General features: G+C 44.2%; 1 protein-coding gene across 6 annotated transcripts; it reads right to left on the reverse strand.

Annotated features, from left to right (window-relative positions):
- Positions 1–6552: 6552 nt before the first annotated feature.
- Positions 6553–18840, reverse strand: LOC310673024 (UPF0575 protein C19orf67 homolog). Of its 6 annotated transcripts, XR_014508778.1 has the most exons (8): positions 17036–17265; positions 14027–14328; positions 12905–13049; positions 10649–10749; positions 9457–9642; positions 9097–9219; positions 6733–7246; positions 6553–6678 (listed from the first exon to the last, which is right to left on the reverse strand). XR_014508778.1 is itself a non-coding variant. In XM_083430952.1 (7 exons), exons 2-7 carry the CDS (start codon positions 14302–14304, stop codon positions 7072–7074), a joined length of 1005 nt encoding a protein of 334 aa, XP_083287078.1. In that variant the 5' UTR covers positions 14305–14328; positions 17286–18840; the 3' UTR covers positions 6553–7071. The 6 variants fall into 6 exon arrangements, 5 of the variants coding, with proteins under 5 accessions (XP_083287078.1, XP_083287076.1, XP_083287077.1 ...); XM_083430952.1 differs by lacking the exon at positions 17036–17265 and adding an exon at positions 17286–18840 and having other exon boundaries at positions 6553–7246; positions 12905–13046; XM_083430950.1 differs by lacking the exon at positions 17036–17265 and adding an exon at positions 17286–18836 and having other exon boundaries at positions 6553–7246.
- Between the last annotated feature and the right edge of the window lie 1699 nt (positions 18841–20539).

Here is a 20539-nt window from a genome sequence, read left to right on the forward strand (position 1 = left end):
CCTCCCATCAGATGTCAAGGAAATAAGCAGCTATCTTATTTTTAAAAGGCATCTGAAGGCAGCCCTATTTAGAGAAGTTATTAATATTTAATGCTGTATTGTTTTTAACACTGGACTGGGGGCTTCCCAGTGGCTTGGGAAACTCAGCCAGATGGGCAGAGTATAAATAAATTCTTATTATTATTATTACCAGTTTAAAATGCAGCCAGGTTCTTTTTCTTGGTTTGGATCAAAGCTGGTTTGGGTGGGTGGGGGGAACACATCAAAATGCAGTATTTCATGGCTTTACAGCAGAATTCTTCAAGAAATTCAAAGAAACCCTGATGCCCTACATGACCCACCTATTCAACGACATCATAAAAGGGGCCCCCATCCCTAAAACTTGGACTTCTTCCAAAATAGTCTCTATTCCAAAACCACTCAAAGATAGCCTCAGAGTAGAATCAAACCCCAGATCTCTCATTGATAAACCAAGACTGCAAGACTAAAAAAAAATTCCTACACAAATTAATTGCCCCAGACCAGGCTAGCTTCATCCCTGGTCTCAATATAACAGACCCCATTAGGAAATTACTGAATTTGATCGAACACAGCAAAGCAACTAAACTCCCACTGACGATTATGTCCCTAGACCATGGCCCCCTTTCCAACCTTCCTGTGCCCCCCCTAGACATAGCCAAGGGGGGCAGCTGCCCCCCCAATAAGTACAAATCAATACAAATCTGAGGTTCTACTCCCCCTAGCAAGCACCTGCCCCCTAACAAAAATCTTGGCTATGCCCATGCCCTCCCCATCCTACCAATAGAAAGGTAACTATTTAAATATTTTGTTTGTAGATAGAACATTTTTTAAATAATTTTTATAATTTATACAAAATACAATTACATAAAATAATATGAGCATAATGAAATGCTGTTGAAGCATAAAAACATGGTATCATAGAGCTGGAAGGGATCCCAAGGGTCATCTTTCTAGTGCAATCCCCTGCAATGTAGGAAACTCGGCTAAAGCATCCCTGACATACGGCCATCCAACCTCTGCTTAGAAACCTCTAAGGAAGAAGTCCAAAACCTCCAGAGGGAGATCCATCTTGCATAACCAAACCAAACCAAAGACTAGTAGTAGACTTCATTTGCGTAGCCGACAGGCCATAGCATCAAAGGACAAACACCAACAAAAATACATTACAAATATTTCAGCGCTCCTCTATGCGGACGACGCGGTTCTGTTATCACAAACTAAAGTAGGCCTCAAAAGGCTACTAAGAGAATTCTCTGCCTACTGCAGGAAAGATCAACTGGTGGTTAATCACCAAAAAACCAAAGTCTTGCATATATTATAAAAAGTAATCAACACTTATGTGACCCCAGTTATTTGATTCAGTCCAAAAGGCGCACAGGGAGTTCTGTATATATGGGAGAATTTTAAACAGCAAGTGATCCTCACTGACCTGGTGCAAAAAGATCTTGTCATCCGGAGAAGCCCTGACTGCCTGGGAGTAAGGCCCACTGAACTCAGTGGGACTTTCTTCTGATTAGACACCTAGTTATTTACTAGATACAAGTCAGCAGCACCAGATGACCCCCCCCCCCCAAGCTGGGGTGAATTGCACCCTGCACCTTGCAGAGTCAGGCCCAGGCTGCCACCGGACTCAGCACTGGTGGCAGCAATAAGCAGCTCGGGCCCACCCAACCCTACCCATTGCCACCCCACCACTGCACTGCACCACCTGGGGGTTCTGGATCGCAGACTTTACTAGACAAAACAAAAGCCTCTCCAGTCAGAAGACTAGGACTGCGCCAAGAAAATGCACATGGCAAAAAGGAGTGATATATATATATATAGAGAGAGAGAGAGAGTTGTTTTTTTCTTCACTTCTCACTTCCCTCTATAGTCCCCACACAGCATAAAACCTCCAGATAAAAACCTCGCAAGCCAAAGGCCTATAACACCTAGCAGATTTCTACAAAACAGCAAACCCATATCAACACAAGAAATACAAGACAAACTAGGGGACACTCAAATACCCTGGCTAACACACCACCAATTGCATGCCTTCTTAAAATATCCCTCTGCCTGGTTCCCTGTAACTTGGCTTCTTGCAGTGAGGGAACCGCCAGAAGGACCTCGGCGCTGGACCTCAGTGTCCGGGCAGAACGATGGGTGTGGAGACGCTCCTTCAGATATACTGGACCGAGGCCGTTTAGGGCTTTAAAGGACAGCACCAACACTTTGAATTGTGCTCGGAAACGTACTGGGACCCAATGTAGGTCTTTCAAGACCGGTCTTATGTGGTCTTGGCGGCTGCTCCCAGTCACCAGTCTAGCTGCCGCATTCTGGATTAGTTGTAGTTTCTGGGTCACCTTCAAAGGTAGCCCCACATAGAGCGCATTGCAGTAGTCCAAGCGAGATAACCAGAGCATGCACCACTCTGGCAAGACAGTCCACGGGCAGATAGGGTCTCAGCCTGCGTACCAGATGGAGCTGATAAACAGCTGCCCTGGACACAGAATTGACCTGCACCTCCATGGACAACTGTGAGTCCAAAATGACTCCCAGGCTGCGCACCTGGTCCTTCAGGGGCACAGTTACCCTATTCAGGACCAGGAAGTCCTCCACACCTGCCTGCCTCCTGTCCCCCAAAAACAGTACTTCTGTCTTGTCAGGATTCAACTTCAATCCATTAGCCGCCATCCATCCTCCAACCGCCTCCAGACACTCACACAGGACCTTCACCGCCTTCACTGGTTCTGATTTGAACGAGAGGTAAATCTTTAAGAAAAATTAATTTTTTTAAAAAAATGCAGTATTTCATAAGAAACCACAGGAAAGATGCAGGATAGATATGGATTGTAGCTATTGCGTACCCGGCTTGCCAAACCAGCGTTGGGGTGAGAGCACACTGGATGGAGAGTATACAAGGGTGTGTACACAGCATCAGTGGGGCACCTCTAAGTAAAATATGCTCCATTTTGCACCAAAGAAGCTCCTTAAAGCGCAAATTAGTTTGGGATCTCCAGGAAAGTCCCCTCAAGATCCACTAGGATGAGTAGCTTACAGTGCAGCAAATCTTCAGTTTAGCTGGCTGATGCTCAGCTCAGCTGGAATTAAGTTCCCAACCCCAGCTCAGCTGAAGAGAGGCCAGCATAACTTGCACAGCCAGGGCTAAGCCAAGGTTAGTGTAGGTTCCCCACCCCACCCCCAAAGGATGCAACAGGGATGGGACCAGAGGGAGAGGGGGACTTTGGCCAGATCTGAACCAGTTCAGATCGTTCTGCCCGGAAACTGAGGTCCAGCACCGAGGGCCTTCTGGTGGTTCCCTTGCTACGAGAAGCCAAGTTACAGGGAACCAGGCAGAGGGCCTTCTCGGTAGTGGCACCCACCCTGTGGAACGCCCTCCCACCAGATGTCAAAGAGAACAACAACTACCAGATTTTTAAAAGGCATCTGAAGGCAGCCCTGTTTAGGGAAGCTTTTAATGTTTAATAGGTTATTGTATTTTAGTGTTCTGTTGGAAGCCACCCAGAGTAGCTGGGGAAACCCAGCCAGATGGGCTGTGTATAAATAATAAATTATTATTATTATTCAGCTTGGCCATATGACCTGGCAACCCAGCACAGAACGCTATTTCAAAAGCTTGTTTTCCCTCTGCCAGGTTTAGGCAGAGCAGCTGCAGCAGCTCTGCTGTGGAATGGGGTTAAGGATCTTGTGTAACTTCACGCCAGCTTACCTTACACTAGCTTGCTTCACACCAACTCCTTGAGCATAGTATTGCTCCCTTAGTGATGACTCACAGACATCAGGGAATTCATGTGCTATTTCATTAAAAACATTAATCCTCCAAAAAGCCAATCCATCGTGCAGAACCGTCTGTGCTATTTTTTTCACTGGAATGCATCCAGCTCTAATTGAGCCATTATTCAGCCTTCATTCTTGTGCTAAATGAAATACTATTTCCTGTGCTAAATGCAGTACTATTTCAGCCCACACTGGATGCTGGGCTGGAAAGTCTGCCAAGCACTTAGCAGAAATTTCTAAGCCTGGTCACATCCCCTTTAACCAGTCCCTTCCCACTGCAGCAGAATTAGGTGGCCTCAGATTGAAAACACCTGTCTGCCCTGTAGACCAAGCTTGACTACACTTGGAACTACATGATGCTTGGTGTTGCTTTTATAGCTGAAGAGTTTTTGCTTTGCAGATACAGATCTATATTGCAGATTATGTCGGCTGAGGTTGCTGTTCTTCACTGTTCAAAAAATAAATAAATCCTGAACTGAAGCGAAGATAAATTATTCTCTTTCTTCTAGCAGGTCCTGGTTCACAGCTTGTCCATTCCTTCACAACTGGATGAGCAACCTCAGAATTCTCCCCTGACAGGCATATCTTATAAAAGCTCAGCAAAGAAGGTTAATCTCTTTGATCATTTCACAAATGAAGACATAAAAAGCATGGCTCTTATTTTGAGGCAGTGCAATATGGACAATGCCTGTGTACACACTCATAAAATCGCTACAATTCCCAGCAGCCTTAAGAAACTATGGTTCCCAAGATACTTGGGACAGGGGGAGTCAAGTGCTTTAAATTGTGTTGAATCCACATTCAAAATCTGAACACATCTTAGAGTAAACACATCTCTCTTGCTTTGCATCTCACTGTAAGCAGGGGGGTTTGGTTGTGGCAACTATATTGTCTTACTGTTCACTAAAGCATTTGATCTAATGTTTGTGTGTGTGTGTGTTTTCCTAAGCTATTATGCTAAGCAAAAATGTGCAGAAGTGGCATCCACAGATGTTCTTTCTGTATATCCCACTCTTGGAGCATCTTGGAGAAAGATGGAATTAGCTGTGTCTCTTTATACTACTGCTGGTTAAGGACACACTGAAGACACAAATGAAACTATGAATCATCGGGGCTGTCCTTAGGGGAATTGTTGTGATCAATCAGCAATTTGGTTATTTTGTCCACATGGAATAACATCTTTGCACCTCTGAATTTCTGAATTCTATTATCGATGTTTATTTTAGTGTTTATATTGGTGCATTTTTTTTATCCGAGCACCAGTATAACCTAACTTTAGATATACACTTTGGGCGCTAGATGGCAGGGCTTCTCTACTCCTGTTTACCTCTGCCTTCTAACTGCATTCTTTCTCCTTTCTGCAAAGGGCCCTTCTGCAGGTTTCCCTAATGTTTAACCAGGAATGCTGCTGGAGCAGGGATGGCCCTCTTCACCGGCTCCTCTATGTTGGCTGGCCTTCCCTGTTCTACAGGACCTATTATTCCTCATACAATGGTTGTTTTAGTTGTGGGGTTTCAGGTGTGAAATCCTTCTTACCAAATCCCATCCATTATTATGGCAGGTGAAGAAAATCCAGTTTTTCTGCAAACTGCCATGAGTTTCCAGGCATGGTTTGAAGGTGCTAACACTTACTTATAAAATCTGCTGGTGACTTTTAGCATTGGCACGATTGTTTTCAATTATTGTTTTTCATGTTGATCTGGGTGGTTCTTTTAAAAAATGGATTATTGTATTTTATTATTTTCTGTTAAGAAGAAGAAGAAGAATTTGGATTTGATATCCTGCTTTATCACTACCCAGGAGGGAACCTTTGGGATGAAAGACTGGAAATAGGAGTCTGGGAGCTACTTCCCTAAGAGAACACTTCTGCTCCCATGAAACACCCAGCCTGCTTCCCCTGAGGTCTCCTGATTATATCCCATTCAAGGTTCCACCAAAGCAGGAAGTAAGAATAGGAGCAGGATACAAACACTGCTTTTGGCATTTGCTAGAGAAGCTGACACAACAAGCAAAGCCTGTTTATGTTAATATAATATTGTTATAAGAAAATTCATATTTAGCGCTTGCATAAAAGTGATAGGATTTTTGAAGCTCTCAGATTTTTGAGTGGGGGCAGAGACATGCTGAAACTCAGACCACCCCCTGGGACAGGCTGTTTCCATGACCACCTCAAAGCTCTGGAAGTTCATCCTCAGAAGGGTGCAAACGCCCAGCTTTATGGGCTCGCTGGAACCACTGCAGGCATTTTTGTATTGTCAAGTGTTTGAACATACAGTGGTACCTTTGGTTACGTACTTAATTCGTTCTGGAGGTCCATTCTTAACCTGAAACTGTTCTTAACCTGAAGCACTACTTTAGCTAATGGGGCCTCCTGCTGCTGCCGCACCACCGGAGCAAGATTTCTGTTCTCATCCTGAAGCAAAGTTCTTAATTTGAGGTAATATTTCTCGGTTAGCGGACTCTATAACCAGAAGCGTATGTAACCTGAAGCGTATGTAACTTGAGGTACCACTGTATATTACTGCTGATTTTTTGGGACCTATTTCTTGTTCTCTTATGTTAATTAGATCACATTCTAGATCTGTTCTAAATATTTATTTAGACAGCTTTCTAATTTTGTGCACCACCCTAAACATTGTCAAAATGAATTGCCAAGACTGAAACTGAAAGGTAAAAGGATATTGAATCTGAACATCTCCAGCACCCTTCTACTTCTGAGAAAAGTTCCACACATCAGTAAAGTTGAGCCTGAAAATAGTCACCACTTCTTTATTAAGAAAGCTATACATAGTATACAAAGTATTTCAGATACTTTGACCTGCCTTAAGCCACAAGTGACTAGAGCTCAGAGGGAAACAGGGAATTCAAAGGCAAATGTGACTTCCAGCTCTATCCTGCTGAACCTTGTAAGGAGGCGCACAAGAGCCTCAGTACTTTGGTGATATGGCTTATCTCAAAGTGGGTTGTACCTGTTCAGTGGCCAGGCATAGGAAGCCAGCATAAGGGCAGGCAACTATATTCTTGTTCAAAAAATATAACTTACATCTCATTGCAAGCAGTGCAAGCACAAGAGGATTAACATTAGGAAGGGGGGGACCTCAAAATTTTTCAACTTCAACACAAAAATCCTAAACTGGCACATCTGCATGCCAATATCTAGCATGACCTCACTGTGCCTAATGTGAGGGTAGCATCTCATGCCACATATGTGACATTGGTGGTGACAGGAGACAGTGGGCTGCCCCTTGGTGGCATACCATGAAGGTACGTTTTTCACTGCACCTGTTCCCCTGAGCTCACCCAGCAGGAGGACTCGCGGTTCAGCAGACCGGCATTCTGAGCACTGAGCATCTGCACCAAGAGGTCCGTGGCGAGCGTGTGGGAGGGTTCCTCAAACCCGATTGTCAGGAGCTGCTGGTAATCCCCCATGGGCTGGCGGCACAAGACCCTGTGGGAAGAAAAGGCAAAGGGGGTGGTGGCATTCCTGGCATCCGTGCTATTTTCAACGTCATTTGAAATTAGTTTGAACTCATCACTGCTTTTATTGTTTTGGGCTCCTATATACCACAGTTGTGATTCAGTGGTACATAAATGGTTGATATAAAAACCTAAACATCCAGTTCAGCCCCCTGATTTTAATGAGCAGTCACTACAGCATGGCTACATAGGGTTGCCACTTTTGTTCTGACAAAATACAGGGTTGTGGGAGGGGGCGTTATTATTATTATTTCCATCTGGTGCTGAAGTGACTTCAAAGCAATCCATTACAATCCATTGCAGCCTAACAGGATGGCCTCTCTGGAATTTGTTACACACAAAAAGACAAATTTGTAAATCTGTCTGTTTTTGGCTACCCAGAGCTTAAATACATGACCTTTCAAACACCCTTTAAAGCACATGCACTTGGAGAGGATCTTGAGAGAGAGAGAGAAGACTTGAAATACAGGACAAAACTGTATCTATATAGGACACAAGCATTTTACATTGAAATACAGGACAACCGTCTATTATATAGGACAGGTAGCAATCTTACAAACTACAGAAATACACAGGAAGGCATGTATAAAGCCACAGGGGAAGCCAATGTGGTCTCCTTCAGATACTTCGGACTACAACTCCCATCATCCCTGACCATTGGCTATGCTGGCTGGGCTGAAGGGACTTGTAGTCCAAAACATCTGAAGGGCACCTGGAATACCTTCACTCTGCATGTCACCTTGCACTTCAGCACACAGCTATGACTAAGCTACATTCCACATTTGCCACTGTCAGAATGTGCCCCTTACGAGTACATCTTTTCTCAGAAGCAAGAGGAAATTCAGCGTTTGAAGGTGGTTTGTGGTGTTGTTTTTATTTTCATGCTTGTTTCTTTGCATTCATTCTTACAGAAAGCACAAACCAGCATTCAGGCATCAGTCTTCAGTCATAATATTGAATCAAGTGCCAGGCATCAGCTGCACTTGTATTTACCATAGTAGAAAATGTGTGGGAAGTTTCAACCCACTCATCAGATAAGAGAGAAGCCGCTTGCCATGCAGACATTTCAAGCTATATCCCACAATGCAGAAATGCCTTAAAATTACAACTGTGTTGGAATCTGGAACTGTTGTGATCCCTGGTTTAAGGTTCTTCCTGAATAACTTCCTGTTACATGTCTGGGAGGGTGCCAAAGATAGTGCAGACAGGAGCAAGTGTATTTTTCATAGTGTATGTGTTTGCTTCACTTTCAAAGCTTAAAATAGGGAAATGATGTTAGATGCTACAGCTGGGCATCTTTTCCAACAGTGTTTAAAAGAATCAAAGAATGAAGCCCATGATTTCTGAAGTTAACTCGTGTTGCTTTAATAGATTAAATAGAGTTTAATAGATTAATAGATTTAATAGATTAAATAGCTATTAGCTTAAATAGATTAAAGTGGTGTGCAGAAAGAAATAGTCTGGCAAGACTGCTGGTTGAAGGTAAGTGTAGGTTTTAAATGTGGCCAAGATAGCATGGGATAGTGTTAATCTATTGGCTCTGATTCATACTTGAAGAAGCAGGAAGGAAGTAAAGCCTGAAAGGAAGCAATCTGCTTTAACAACAAGTACTAAAAAGAGAAGAACAGGTTGTCTTTCTGTCTGTTGCCCCCACCGGGTTCAGGTAGGTTATTGAAAGCTTTGGTGCACCCCCTGTCTTACTTGTTAGGAGATCTTGAGTATGCAATATTGCTTTGTAAACATAAAGCGCATTGGGAGACCACACAAGACTCAAGTCAGCCCACCGCTGTTCTAGACAGCACTTCCCTGCTGCATGCTTACCAGGAGAGCACATCGGAGCTGTGGTCACTGTCAGGATCCAAAGGCACCCAGCGCCCAATGGACCAGAGCTTCTGCATCTTCGCTGTTGTCTCATCTCCTGTATCCCTGAAGCACAGGAAGTAGCTACAACAGAAGGACAAGGTTGCAGTTAGGCAGTGAAGAATGGGGATGGCCAGTCAAGCAAGCCTCAGGAAAAGTGGCAGTGGAATAAAACCACACCAAGACCTGCATCAAGTAGCCTTGAAGTGGTGGAGCAGAGGAATAAGGTGGGGAGAGGGGGGGGGGTCAGTGCCAGATATGGCTCTCCATTCAGGTCCCCTCCACCTACACCCCATATCTCCAGGGTGTCCTGCAACTCACTATTCTGTCCGGGGTGTTTGATTCCGGCAAGCAGAACCTTCCAAGATATCGAGGTTCCAGCGCATCTTCTTATAGAGGTTGCGGGGAATATGGGCAGCTGTGTAGGGTGCTGGGATGCAATATCGGAAGATGGAAACTTGTCGCAACTCATTCAGCCAGAACTTTCCACAGAAGAAGCATGAGACACTGGTAGTGATTGACAGACAGACAGGTAAGAGCAGCTGTGCATGAGATTGGATGTAGAGCACATAACTTACAAAACACATGCAAAAAGCTAATGATTACATTTTCCAGTTAAACCAGTTTTCCAGATGATTTGCAAATATAAAGCTAGATTGCTATAACTGAATGTTGGGTTTGAAATATATTTGCTGGAAACTGAAACCCAAAACTAAACAATTGGGGAGAAATCTGGGAGAACAATGTAAAAAAGTAATAATATTAAATATATTTTGAAAGAGACTTCATTTTTAAATCTGCTACTTTCTATCTTGGGGGGGGGGGGAATCTAACTGGAAGACCTTACTGGTACAAAGACTCTCCTCTGCCTTTGGACTGAATCTTGTGTGCTTCATGGTATGCAGAGAGCTGATTTATTTCAATGCTGTGCATTCTATTATTTAAAAATATTATTGTTTGGCATTTATAGACTGCAGGTTGGATCCAACGTAGACCTAAGTGAAATCCACTTAGCAGTATAGTTGTTCCACTGGTGAAATGTTTACGGCAGTAGAGTATTGCTGTGTAACTGAATGCATAAGCAGGTTGCTGGCGACTTCTTTGCACAATAGATTGCACAATCTGTTGTGGAATGACTTTCCGCTAACGCAACTGCATTGGATTCCCCTGGTGCATAATATGAAAACATACCCATTCCCTAATGCAAGAACCTTTGTGCTAGCAGACAGGGAACACCAAATACAGCCCTGTCCAATTAAGCATGTGCCTCTGGGCAGCTCACAAGATGAAATCAACAACAACCATCAAGCAGCAGTAGCTCAAAAATTAACAAAAGCAGCATGGAACTAATAAAACAGCACTAAAAGCCAGCAAGGGGAGAAACAAAACGGTTGTAAGAGCTAAACTCTAGTGACTAGCAGGCACCAATTCCAGAGCAACCTGTTCCTGCTAGCACTCTGGGGCCACTTGTGCCACACTTGGGCACATGCAAGTCTTGGAGACTGTCTCCTACCTGAATGGGTCAGTGTCTTCTAAAGAGACAAAGCTGAAAGAAGCATACATCAGCACCAGTTGCTCAAGCTGGCAGGCCAACTGCTGGGAGATCTCCAGGAGCTGTGGGGGAAAGTGCAGAATTACAAATTCAGGATGCACAATCTTAGCTGATTGGGAGTTTGGGCACAACACATCCACTTCCTCAAAAGTTTAGACTTTTTGAAGTAAGGAAAGTGACAGGCAAAATGCTCTGGAGCATGTGGGATTTGACACAACATCATCTAACCTCCTTGCAAGCAAATTGGGATGGGTGCTCAATAAACAGGTTGTCTGGAAGTGCCCCAAAGGCTTGAAAGGGCAAGTTCTTGAGCAGTGGGAAGTGAGAGATGAGACCTCTGTCCTTCTGGTTGCATACCCGGACATGCCCCTAAGGGGGAAATGTTTTGTGCCAGCCAAGCTCTTCATACCTGGATTTATTTAATTATTATAAAGGTATACAGTGGTACCTCGGGTTACATACGCTTCAAGTTACATACGCTTCAGGTTACAGACTCCGATAACCCAGAAATAGTACCTCGGGTTAAGAACTTTGCTTCAGGATGAGAACAGAAATTGTGCTCCGGCAGTGCGGCGGCAGTGGGAGGCCCCATTAGCTAAAGTGCTGCTTCAGGTTAAGAACAGTTTCAGGTTAAGAACGGACCTCTGGAATGAATTAAGTACTTAACCCGAGGTACCACTGTATATCTACCATTCTAATACGTATATATTATTCAAGGCAGTGTATAGTAATTATAATCACAGCAGAAAAATACAATAATAATTATGAATGTAAAAATAAAATACAGTAACAGAGACAGGCATGGCTGATCAAAGTCAGTCTTCAGTAAAAGGCCCTTCGACCTTCAGCCTGCCCAAATGAAAACAGAAGGCTGCCAGAGAGGAGGAGGAGGTCTTCTAGATTTCATGAGGCAAGCTGTTCCACAGGTGCGGCTACTGAGAAAGCCCTATCCCTTGTCCCAAGAGCCATCCTTACACAATGGATGGGTATCTGCCAGAAGCACAGAGGGCGGGAAACACAACTAAGTCCAGCAGAATTTCACCCTTGGTCAGCTATGAGTTTGTAAAGGAAAGTGGGTGAGAGTTCATCCCTTTAGTCTGCCTCTTTGACCAACCCAGTTGCTGACCTTTAATAATAATAAAAAATAATAATAAAAATTATTGTTTTTACCCTGCCCATTTGACTGGGTTGCCCCAAACACTCTGGGCAGCTTTCAACAGGATATACAAAAGCGCAGCAAAACAACAAACAAACAAACAAACAAACAAACAAAATATCACACATTAAAAGCCCTTATATTGAAGTGTATTCCTCCAGATTGTATTGGGGGTCTGAGCCATCCCTGCTCTTTGTGGATGTAGGAATCAAATCTCACATGCTAAGGTCATATTACCTTTTCCCATTTAACATATATTGTGTTTAGCAAAGAACCTGCTAAATTCCTTCCTTTCTAAAAGCTCAGCATAGAAATCAGAGTTATAGTTATACCAAAACTATGGGTGGCATTCTGTTAACAAGTCCAATCAGCCCAAGGATTTATGTTGCCCAGCTGGGTTTCCTTCCCCCTCTCATTCCCCTGCATGCAGCCTGGGCCCTCTCCAAATCTGCTCTGCAGGGTTGGTGATACACCAAGAAGAGAGAGAATGTCCCAGGGCACAAGGAGAAATCTTTCTTCAAGGAACTACTTAGTACTGCATTGAATTCCATCCCAACGCTCTTCCGATTTCACTGATTGCCCACTCCACCCTGAAATAACTTGTTTCCATAGATTTCTTCTTCCCAAACTACACACACTTGTAATGGAAAAACAATCTATTTGCACAGTTGCTTCAATGAGTAATATGCGATTTATTATTATTTTAAGCAGAAAAGAAAAGACTCTACAACTGTGAAGAAGAAAGGGAAGGGCATTGACCAAGGATGGGCTGGATGCGGACTAGAAAATTCAGGTGCAGTTTTGGAATGGGGAGGAGGGAGCCCTGATTCAAAAGAGACTTTTAGTGTTAATTTCAGTTCTTTTTCCAGAGTCAAAGATTGTAGCCTTTTGATTCCAAGCACTTCTTCCATAGAGCCTCCTCCCCCCACTTTTTTTTGGCCTTTTCAGATCAGTTCTGCAAAGGTGCAAACAGAATGTCATGTAAGCTTTTTGAACCAGTTTAGATGAAGCGATTGTGCCTCCCAACTCTATGGGGATTTCCCTCCTTGGCCCAGACTCACGCGCCTCCTCACTGGTTCCTGTGGGGGTCTTAAATAAGGAGTGCAGCTTCGTGCTGTGGATTCCAGGTAGTGGAAGTAAGGCTGGCACATCTGCAGGAACGTGGGCATGGCTTTGGCAAATTGCTCCTTCTGCATTCTGTCTCTGCTGGAAATAGGAGGCCCACAATATGGTCATCACACTGGGAGGAAATGCAGTGACTCTTCTTGCTGGGCACATGCTAGACCCACACTGCATATTCTGCTACTGGGGAAGTGCATCATGGCAACAACCCAGGGCTGACTTGAGGATTCTGGCACCGTCCAGCTGCAAAACTAGACCAGACAGCCCCTTGGCTTGCTATCTCTCTGGCAATAATGTAGTATGGAAACTTTCCTCCCAAGCAGCCCATCAACTATAGAGTAGCCCAATAAGCCCTGTGCATTTTCCAGGTCACTCCAGGTACAGTGGTACCTTGGGTTACAGACGCTTCAGGTTACAGACTCCGCTAACCCAGAAATAGTACCTCGGGTTAAGAACTTTGCTTCAGGATGAGAACAGAAATTGTGCAGTGGCGGTGCAGCAGGAGGCCCCATTAGCTAAAGTGGTACCTCAGGTTAAGAACAGTTTCAGGTTAAGAACGGACCTCCAGAACGAATTAAGTACTTAACCCGAGGTACCACTGTATTTTTCCTGATCAATTTGGCTTAATTGGGGGGGGGGTCCCAAGAAGAGGGCAAACCCCTGGAGGAGGAAAACTGGGTGTGTAAGTTACACACACACACACACACACCACTGTGGGAGATTAAGAGTTCTCCATTACATTTGCCACTTAGCAAGAATCCAAAGGGTACACTGGTACTCACTCTAAATCAATCTCCCACTAAAGCAGAGATTCAGCAACCAGAAGATTTGAGGGGATCTCAAATTTTGGGTTTTGTAGTTAATGGAGCTACCTTAGACATCACTAGGACTAGCCCAGACAGCCAGTCAGCCTCCCTCCTTCAAGTCCCTGCTCCTCCCTAATCTGCAGTGGCTTCATAATTACAGTCGCCTCAAAGTGTCTCCCCACCAAACATGTGGCCTGCCCAGATTGCCCAAAGACTGCCCACCTCCTCCCCAGCTTTGACTCAGCCCCCTGCCACCTGTACAGCAGGTACGTCTGGAAGTCCTCTGCTTTCTTCAGCAAATACTTGAGCTTTTCCGTAATGGGAGCCAGGAGTTTCTCCAAAGTTACATTCATTTCTCCAGGCGACTCTGGCTGGGGTGGGGCGTTGCTCAGCCAGTGGGTCTCTGCTGTGGGTGTGGAGATCAGGCAGAGCCCAGGGCTGTGAGGACTGAGGCTCAGGGTGCCTTCAGGGCTGGAAGAGGGAACATCCAGTGAGCCATCAGAGAGACAACTGTACCCTTGCTTGCTGGCCATCTTCAGCGACCAGCTTCAGGGAAACTGCCAAGAGAAAGGAAGAAAGTTAAGCAACAGGACAGTTTACCCATTCCCAAAAGGGCTTTAGGTTTCTAGACCGGTCCTTTGCCCAAGCCCCCCGTTAGAGCCAGTGAGGTGTAGGGGATAGAGTCCTGTGTTCAAACCCTGCTCTCCTCATGAAGTTGACTGGGTGACATGTGGCTATTTGTCTTATCTCAGTATGTAGAACCTGTGCATACTGTTCTGAACATCCAGTAGTGTTACAAATGGGTTAGACGTTTGACATTTTTATTACGTGTTTCTTACAAAAGATATACGGGCAGACCTGCAACATGGCTTTAAATTGGGATCCTTTATATTTTATTTGTTAGAGATTTCTTAACCTCCCCTTCCAATAAGGTCCAAGGACAGCTTACAACAATAAAGCACACTATTATTAAAACAAATAAAACAGTTAAGAGCATAAAACAATAAACAAATAAAAACAGTTCCATATATTTTTTAAAAACCAACAATTAAAAACAGTTCAGTTTATAAAAAATTGAAAGGAGCTCCAGTACAGATGCAGACTGAGATAAAGATCAGACAAATTCAGGAAGGATCAGGCTGTCCGTGGCTCTGAGCTTTGGTGGTTCCAGAACCAAAGGCAGAACACTTCCAAATACTGGTTCCTGGGGAACCAGGCTGCTCAGGTGATGCTTGTGAGCTTTCCATAGGCATTTAGTGGACCACTGTGGGAAAGAGGGTGCAGATAGATAGGCCTTCAGTATGATCTAGCAGGGCTCCCCTTATGCTCTTAAAATTGCTTTACAAATAGCGACTGCAACAAAATGTTTCAGTGTATCCCCCCCCCTTCACCCGGAGTCCTTGTCTAGTCAGAATAAAACAAGGAGCTTTGTAGGTCTCTGATGGGGGTGACCCTCAGGAGTGGAAGTATACCCATTTCTGTTCCCACAGCCCAACTTCTAACACTTTACCTGTGTTGCTATATGACCCTAGAGGCCTGAAAGACTCACACCTGGGCATTTTTTAGCTGAGGTTGTAAGATTGGGGCTTGGTCATGAGAGGGTTAATAGACTGCTACAGGAACTGTTGGGAACTTTCTGATTGTTGGTGGACAAGTGGTGGAGCCCTTCATTTGTTAGGGAAATTACAGGTAAATGGCACACAATGAGGAGGTGCTAGCCAGGGAGATAGGCAAGAGTCATTTTGGCCAAAGGCATCCTTTTCTGTCTCCTCTAATCTAATCTGTGTCTGGGAAAGAGAACAAAGGAGGTGGACTGAGGTTAGACTGGGGTCAGGGGAGACACACAGGGAGAAGGCTGAGCTGAGGTTTTTGGGCTGCTTAAGCATCTCTGGGGATCTGACATGGGTACCTTGGCATTTGCTTTGTTGGCATCTTTGTGCGGTCTGCCTTTACCTATCAGTTTGTAAATAAATTCAAGTATTAGTCTCCACAGCAGAACCCACCTTTAAATGACAATTCTGGAACTTGGGAGGAAAGCTCTAGAATGAAAGTGCTCAACTGAAACTAATTAAAAAGTTGAATTTTATTCATTTGGGTCTGAATTGAGACAATGGTTTCCTGTCCCGGTGCAAGTGCTCATTTACTCAGATGATTCTGTCGTCACTGCTGCTATGATAGGCCATTTTGCAAGCATTTACATTATGCCTGAATTGCCACAGAGTGTACTTCTTACATTCTATTCTGCTGCCATTTAATGCCTGCCTTTACACATACACCCCTTTGAATTAGGAATGGTGAGCCAGGCCAAAATGGTGAGTGGGACAAAAGTTGATAGGGTATAGGGCCTCACACAGAGACTGCCATTTCTCCCGGCTGGCAGGTAGCAAAATAAAGCAATCAGAGCAGCAAACAGGTAGGAACTGCTTCCTATCATTGTATTTTCATACTAGTAAATGGTTAACCGGCTGAATTTCTGCCTTTCATACAGCTGTTAAAGGAACAATAATTAATAGATAAGGTTGTCAATGGCTGCCATCTATGATGGCTGTGCTCTGCCTTCATAATCCACCTCAGTACTTGATTACTGCAGTGCACTCAGTGTGGAGCTACCCTGGGACCTGGTCCAGAAGCTGCAGCTCTGGCTAGACTGCTGGTGGGGACAGACTACTACCACCAGCACATAATTCCAGTGCTGAAAAGCTTGTACTGGCTGCCTATACATTAATGGGCCAAGTATTAACTGACAAGGCCCCTAACAACTTGGGTTCAGGATATCCTTACTTAGGGGCAGACATCAGTAATCTTTGGTAACATGGCACCCTGTGCGAGGCCAAAATTGGACCCCTCCAAATAGAACTTCTCAATTTTGTGCCCCCTTGGCTTGGGGGAAACTACCTATATTGTCCTAAATCAAGCACTGCCTTATTTCTCATATTCTGGAGATATCACTGTGATCTTTCGGGGGGGGGGTGTCTCCGTTGGTAGTCCCCCATGATTCAGAGGAACGGTTCGTCTCCACCAGGAGCCATGTGAGGGTCCAATTCTGTGGAACTCACTCCTGACTGAAAATCAAACAATTTCCTTCCTTGTTGAACTTGCTTTCTGCTTCAGCAGGCATTTTAAGTTGTTTGTGCTATCTATGGTTTTCAGACTGATAGATTGTTTTAGTGCTTGTGGTGGGGGAAAGCAGGCTAGAAATATTGGAAATAAACAAAATATGCAAATCCCCCAATTTTAATGCCTACCCCCCTCTACAATACTCACTACAAGGTGTCAGAAGCCTGAAGAGGCCAATGCCCTCCCTCCCTTTGAGATGGGTGTTTTTTTAACTGACTTCCTAACATTCTATGTTCAACTGCTCTCAACCATAGAGTTAAATCAATAGGCCTGCATAGGCTTCTGGTTTCTTTGCAACCTCCTGCCCTCCCACCTTCCCGCTCCATCTCTGTAGGATTATGGAGCAGTAGATATCTTTGTGTCGGTTGGGAACCTGTTGAAGAAAATGGAGACATACCTGCCACAGATACTGAGAGTAGTCCACACACTGCTAAGGTTATAACTGTGATGGCCCCACACTGTGCCAACTTGGACTTATCTAGAAAGTTATGACCATCAGGGTTCACCTGGAGGGGGCCCATCCCAGCCAATAGCCTTTTTGCCACCTCTGGTGGCAACATGTTCCACCCAGGCAGGGCTTCCTCCTCCTCATTTCAGAATCCAGAACAGGTGACACAATCATAATGATGAGACAGGCTAGACGTATGGCTGCATGTGGACCACTCTTCAAGAATGCAAGTGCACAGCTAAGAAACCCGTTTTCTTTGAGTGTCAACATATTGTCCCTGCTGTGGCTGAACAGTACATATTATTGTATGGAAGGCAGCTGGGTAATCCTGAATCCTTCAGTCACACCTTTACATGCTCTGCATCCTACTGTTCCTGCACTAAAACAGAATAGCTTCACCCAGCACCACCTAATAACTGAATTATAAAAAAGGAAGTTCTCTCTGAACAAGATGACAAATACCTTCATGGTCTGTTTGTATTCACTGCAGCTTCCCAAAGGTTCACAGCCGGGACTTGAGAGTTATCAGCTTCACCATAACTATAAAGCACTAATGGCCTAAGTAAACATTGCATAAAAATGTATGCAATAAAACTGTGGTGCATGGAGTTTTTAAAAGCAAGAAGTTGCTTTAGGGGGAGGCAGCTTAGAGCACCGGGGGAAGGAAGTGCTGAATTTCTTTTCCCCACCCAGTCTTTCTCTGCTGCAATCAGCCACTGCTGCCCCAATCAGCTGCAGCTCCTCCTAGAATCCAGGTGTGCTTGCAAGGATAAATACATGTTTGGAACTCCATGAAGGGAGCCCCTGATTTGGAACGAAGAAGTGGCAACATTTCCTCCACCTGCTGAAAATCCTCTCTGAAGTTGCTTTTCTCTTTAAAAATCAAAACAGAGAGGCTTTGTTACTCCCACGTCTTGGTGTGTGGCACCAAGATTGGCTCTAAGTAAAGAGGGATTGATTCCTCTGGCCACAGATTGAAATTTACAGCAAAGGGCCAACTCTATTGTCTCAATGATGTATCAACTTCCTGTTTAGGTAACGGGTCTAAATAAAATCAACAGCAACTATCCTGGGATACATTTAGATCCAGCAGGAAGGCAGAAGTGGGAAAAGGCAGACATGGAACTAAACTCATGACCAGGGTCATGCACCCCAGCAGGCATTGTTCATGTGCTTATGCTCTGCACATGTGATGCATGCTGGTTGGAACCCTTGTAGTGTTTGTTTGCATAGGTAACATGCAGCCATCAGACAGTGTGGTGAGGGAGCTGCATTGATAAACTGGAGGCTGGAGCTGTGTGTGCCCTGTACCCCCCTCAGCTAGACTGCTACCTCCAGGAGTGATGGAGAATTCTGCTTTTATCAGGTGTTGGCAGTTTAGTTCACTTGGCTTCTGGACATGGGGAGTGGACACATTTTCCTTTACTTTCAAAAGCAAAATGCTTTGGAGAAGTAGTGAGGATGTCAGAGGATTCAGACTGAAAAAAAGGGGGGGGGCTGAATTGCTAATTGATGTTTGCTTATTTACCCAACTGGAAGTAAATCCAGCAAATAAGATTTGCATTCACTGTTATAGTTTTCAGCCTGCAGATATGATTGATGATTCCTTCTCCGTTTTCATTCCATTTCCTTTGCCCATAACTGAATATATAAAATTCTGCCACAGTAGGCAAGGAGCCAAACAACATAGTTTTTGTCAGAAGACGAACTACAACAAAACCAAAACTAGCACTGCATGCAGCCTACACAGGTTGTAACTGAAATCAATGTCTTCTTACATCCCGAGAACAAATTTTGTTCCAGTACCTCACTGAATTCGCAAGGGGAAGCAGGGAAAAGTTGCGTAGGTTCCATCTACCCTGTTTATATCTTGAGCAAAATAGGAGCCAAGTATTCATTTCCCAACATCATCTTCCATAGAAGAGGAAGGCAGTGGAGGTTTAATTTGGGATCTAAGCCTCTGGTTATCTCCTTTCTTTCTTTGTATCATATACTAGCTGCTAAGGGCTGAGCTATCACAAGGACAGCGTGCACACACTGTCCCTTTAAAGCACATCCAAAACACATTAGTTAATGATAATTAAGAGTAATAAGAAATGCAGAATAAGTGATAAAGAATAGAAAATCATCAGAGGTGTTGACAGAAGTCTAAAATATTGTATAAGACAAGAAGTTATGTTATATGATTGTTGGAAATGATATTTAAAAAAAATAAATGTATAAACAACAACAAAGAGTTACAATTCCTAGCAACCCTTAACAAACTAGTGTTCAGAATTCTTTGAGGGAAAGAAGTTGTTTCAGATGTGCTTTAAAGGGATAGCATTTACAGGTTTTAGGAGGGTGGGTCTAACTTACATCTCCCAGAATGCTTCCATGAACTTTTAAATTTGCATTTGAGCCCCTGCTATGCAATGTGATAATTTGTAATGCAAAGTAAAATGTGTGTGGATGGGAAGCAGTTATAATCTGAATAAGCATCCTGTGTATTTTTTCATTCACATTGCAAAGTGCAGCATAGTGTGATCCCAGGGATATTCAACTCGAAAGTAAGCCTTGTTGTGTTCAGTGGGAGGTGCTCCTGGGATAGAGCTCCTCCCACCCCTGACCATTGGCTGAGTTGGCTGGAGCTGATGGGAGCTGGATTTCAGCAACACCGAGGGGGTGACACGTTTTCCATCCTTGTCTTTAACCTCCAAGTAATCAGTTTCCTTGTGTGCTTTTGGTCTTTTCACAGTCCGCTTTGGGATGTGGTGAACCAACATTTTCCAGCAAACCTGTGAATACGAAAGTTTATTTCAGCGAAAGATACAGACTTATGCCATGCTTTCTCCTTTTGGATGGCTGGGGTGAGGAGTGGGGTGGACATCATGCTGCCCAATTGCAGAGAATGAGCAGCAGTCCTTGCTACTGCTCTAATGCCAATTTCTATGGCTTCAATACTAATACTATTCAGGATGACTCTTCTGAATGCAGAAGGTAGGTTGGTCTAGAACTAGTACTCCCTTACACTCGCTTGACGATGGGGGAACTCAACCTTCCTGGGATGTTGCCTCCAGAGCAGACGCAGGATTCCTATAAGTTAGCACGTGGGTAGGCAAACTAAGGCCCGAGGGCTAGATCCAGCCCAATCGCCTTCTAAATCCGGCCCGTGGATGGTCTGAGAATTAGTGTATTTTTACATGAGTGGAATGTGTCCTTTT

Source organism: Podarcis tiliguerta (assembly GCF_965153285.1).
Source record: "Podarcis tiliguerta genome assembly, chromosome: 2".
NCBI lineage: Eukaryota > Metazoa > Chordata > Lepidosauria > Squamata > Lacertidae > Podarcis > Podarcis tiliguerta.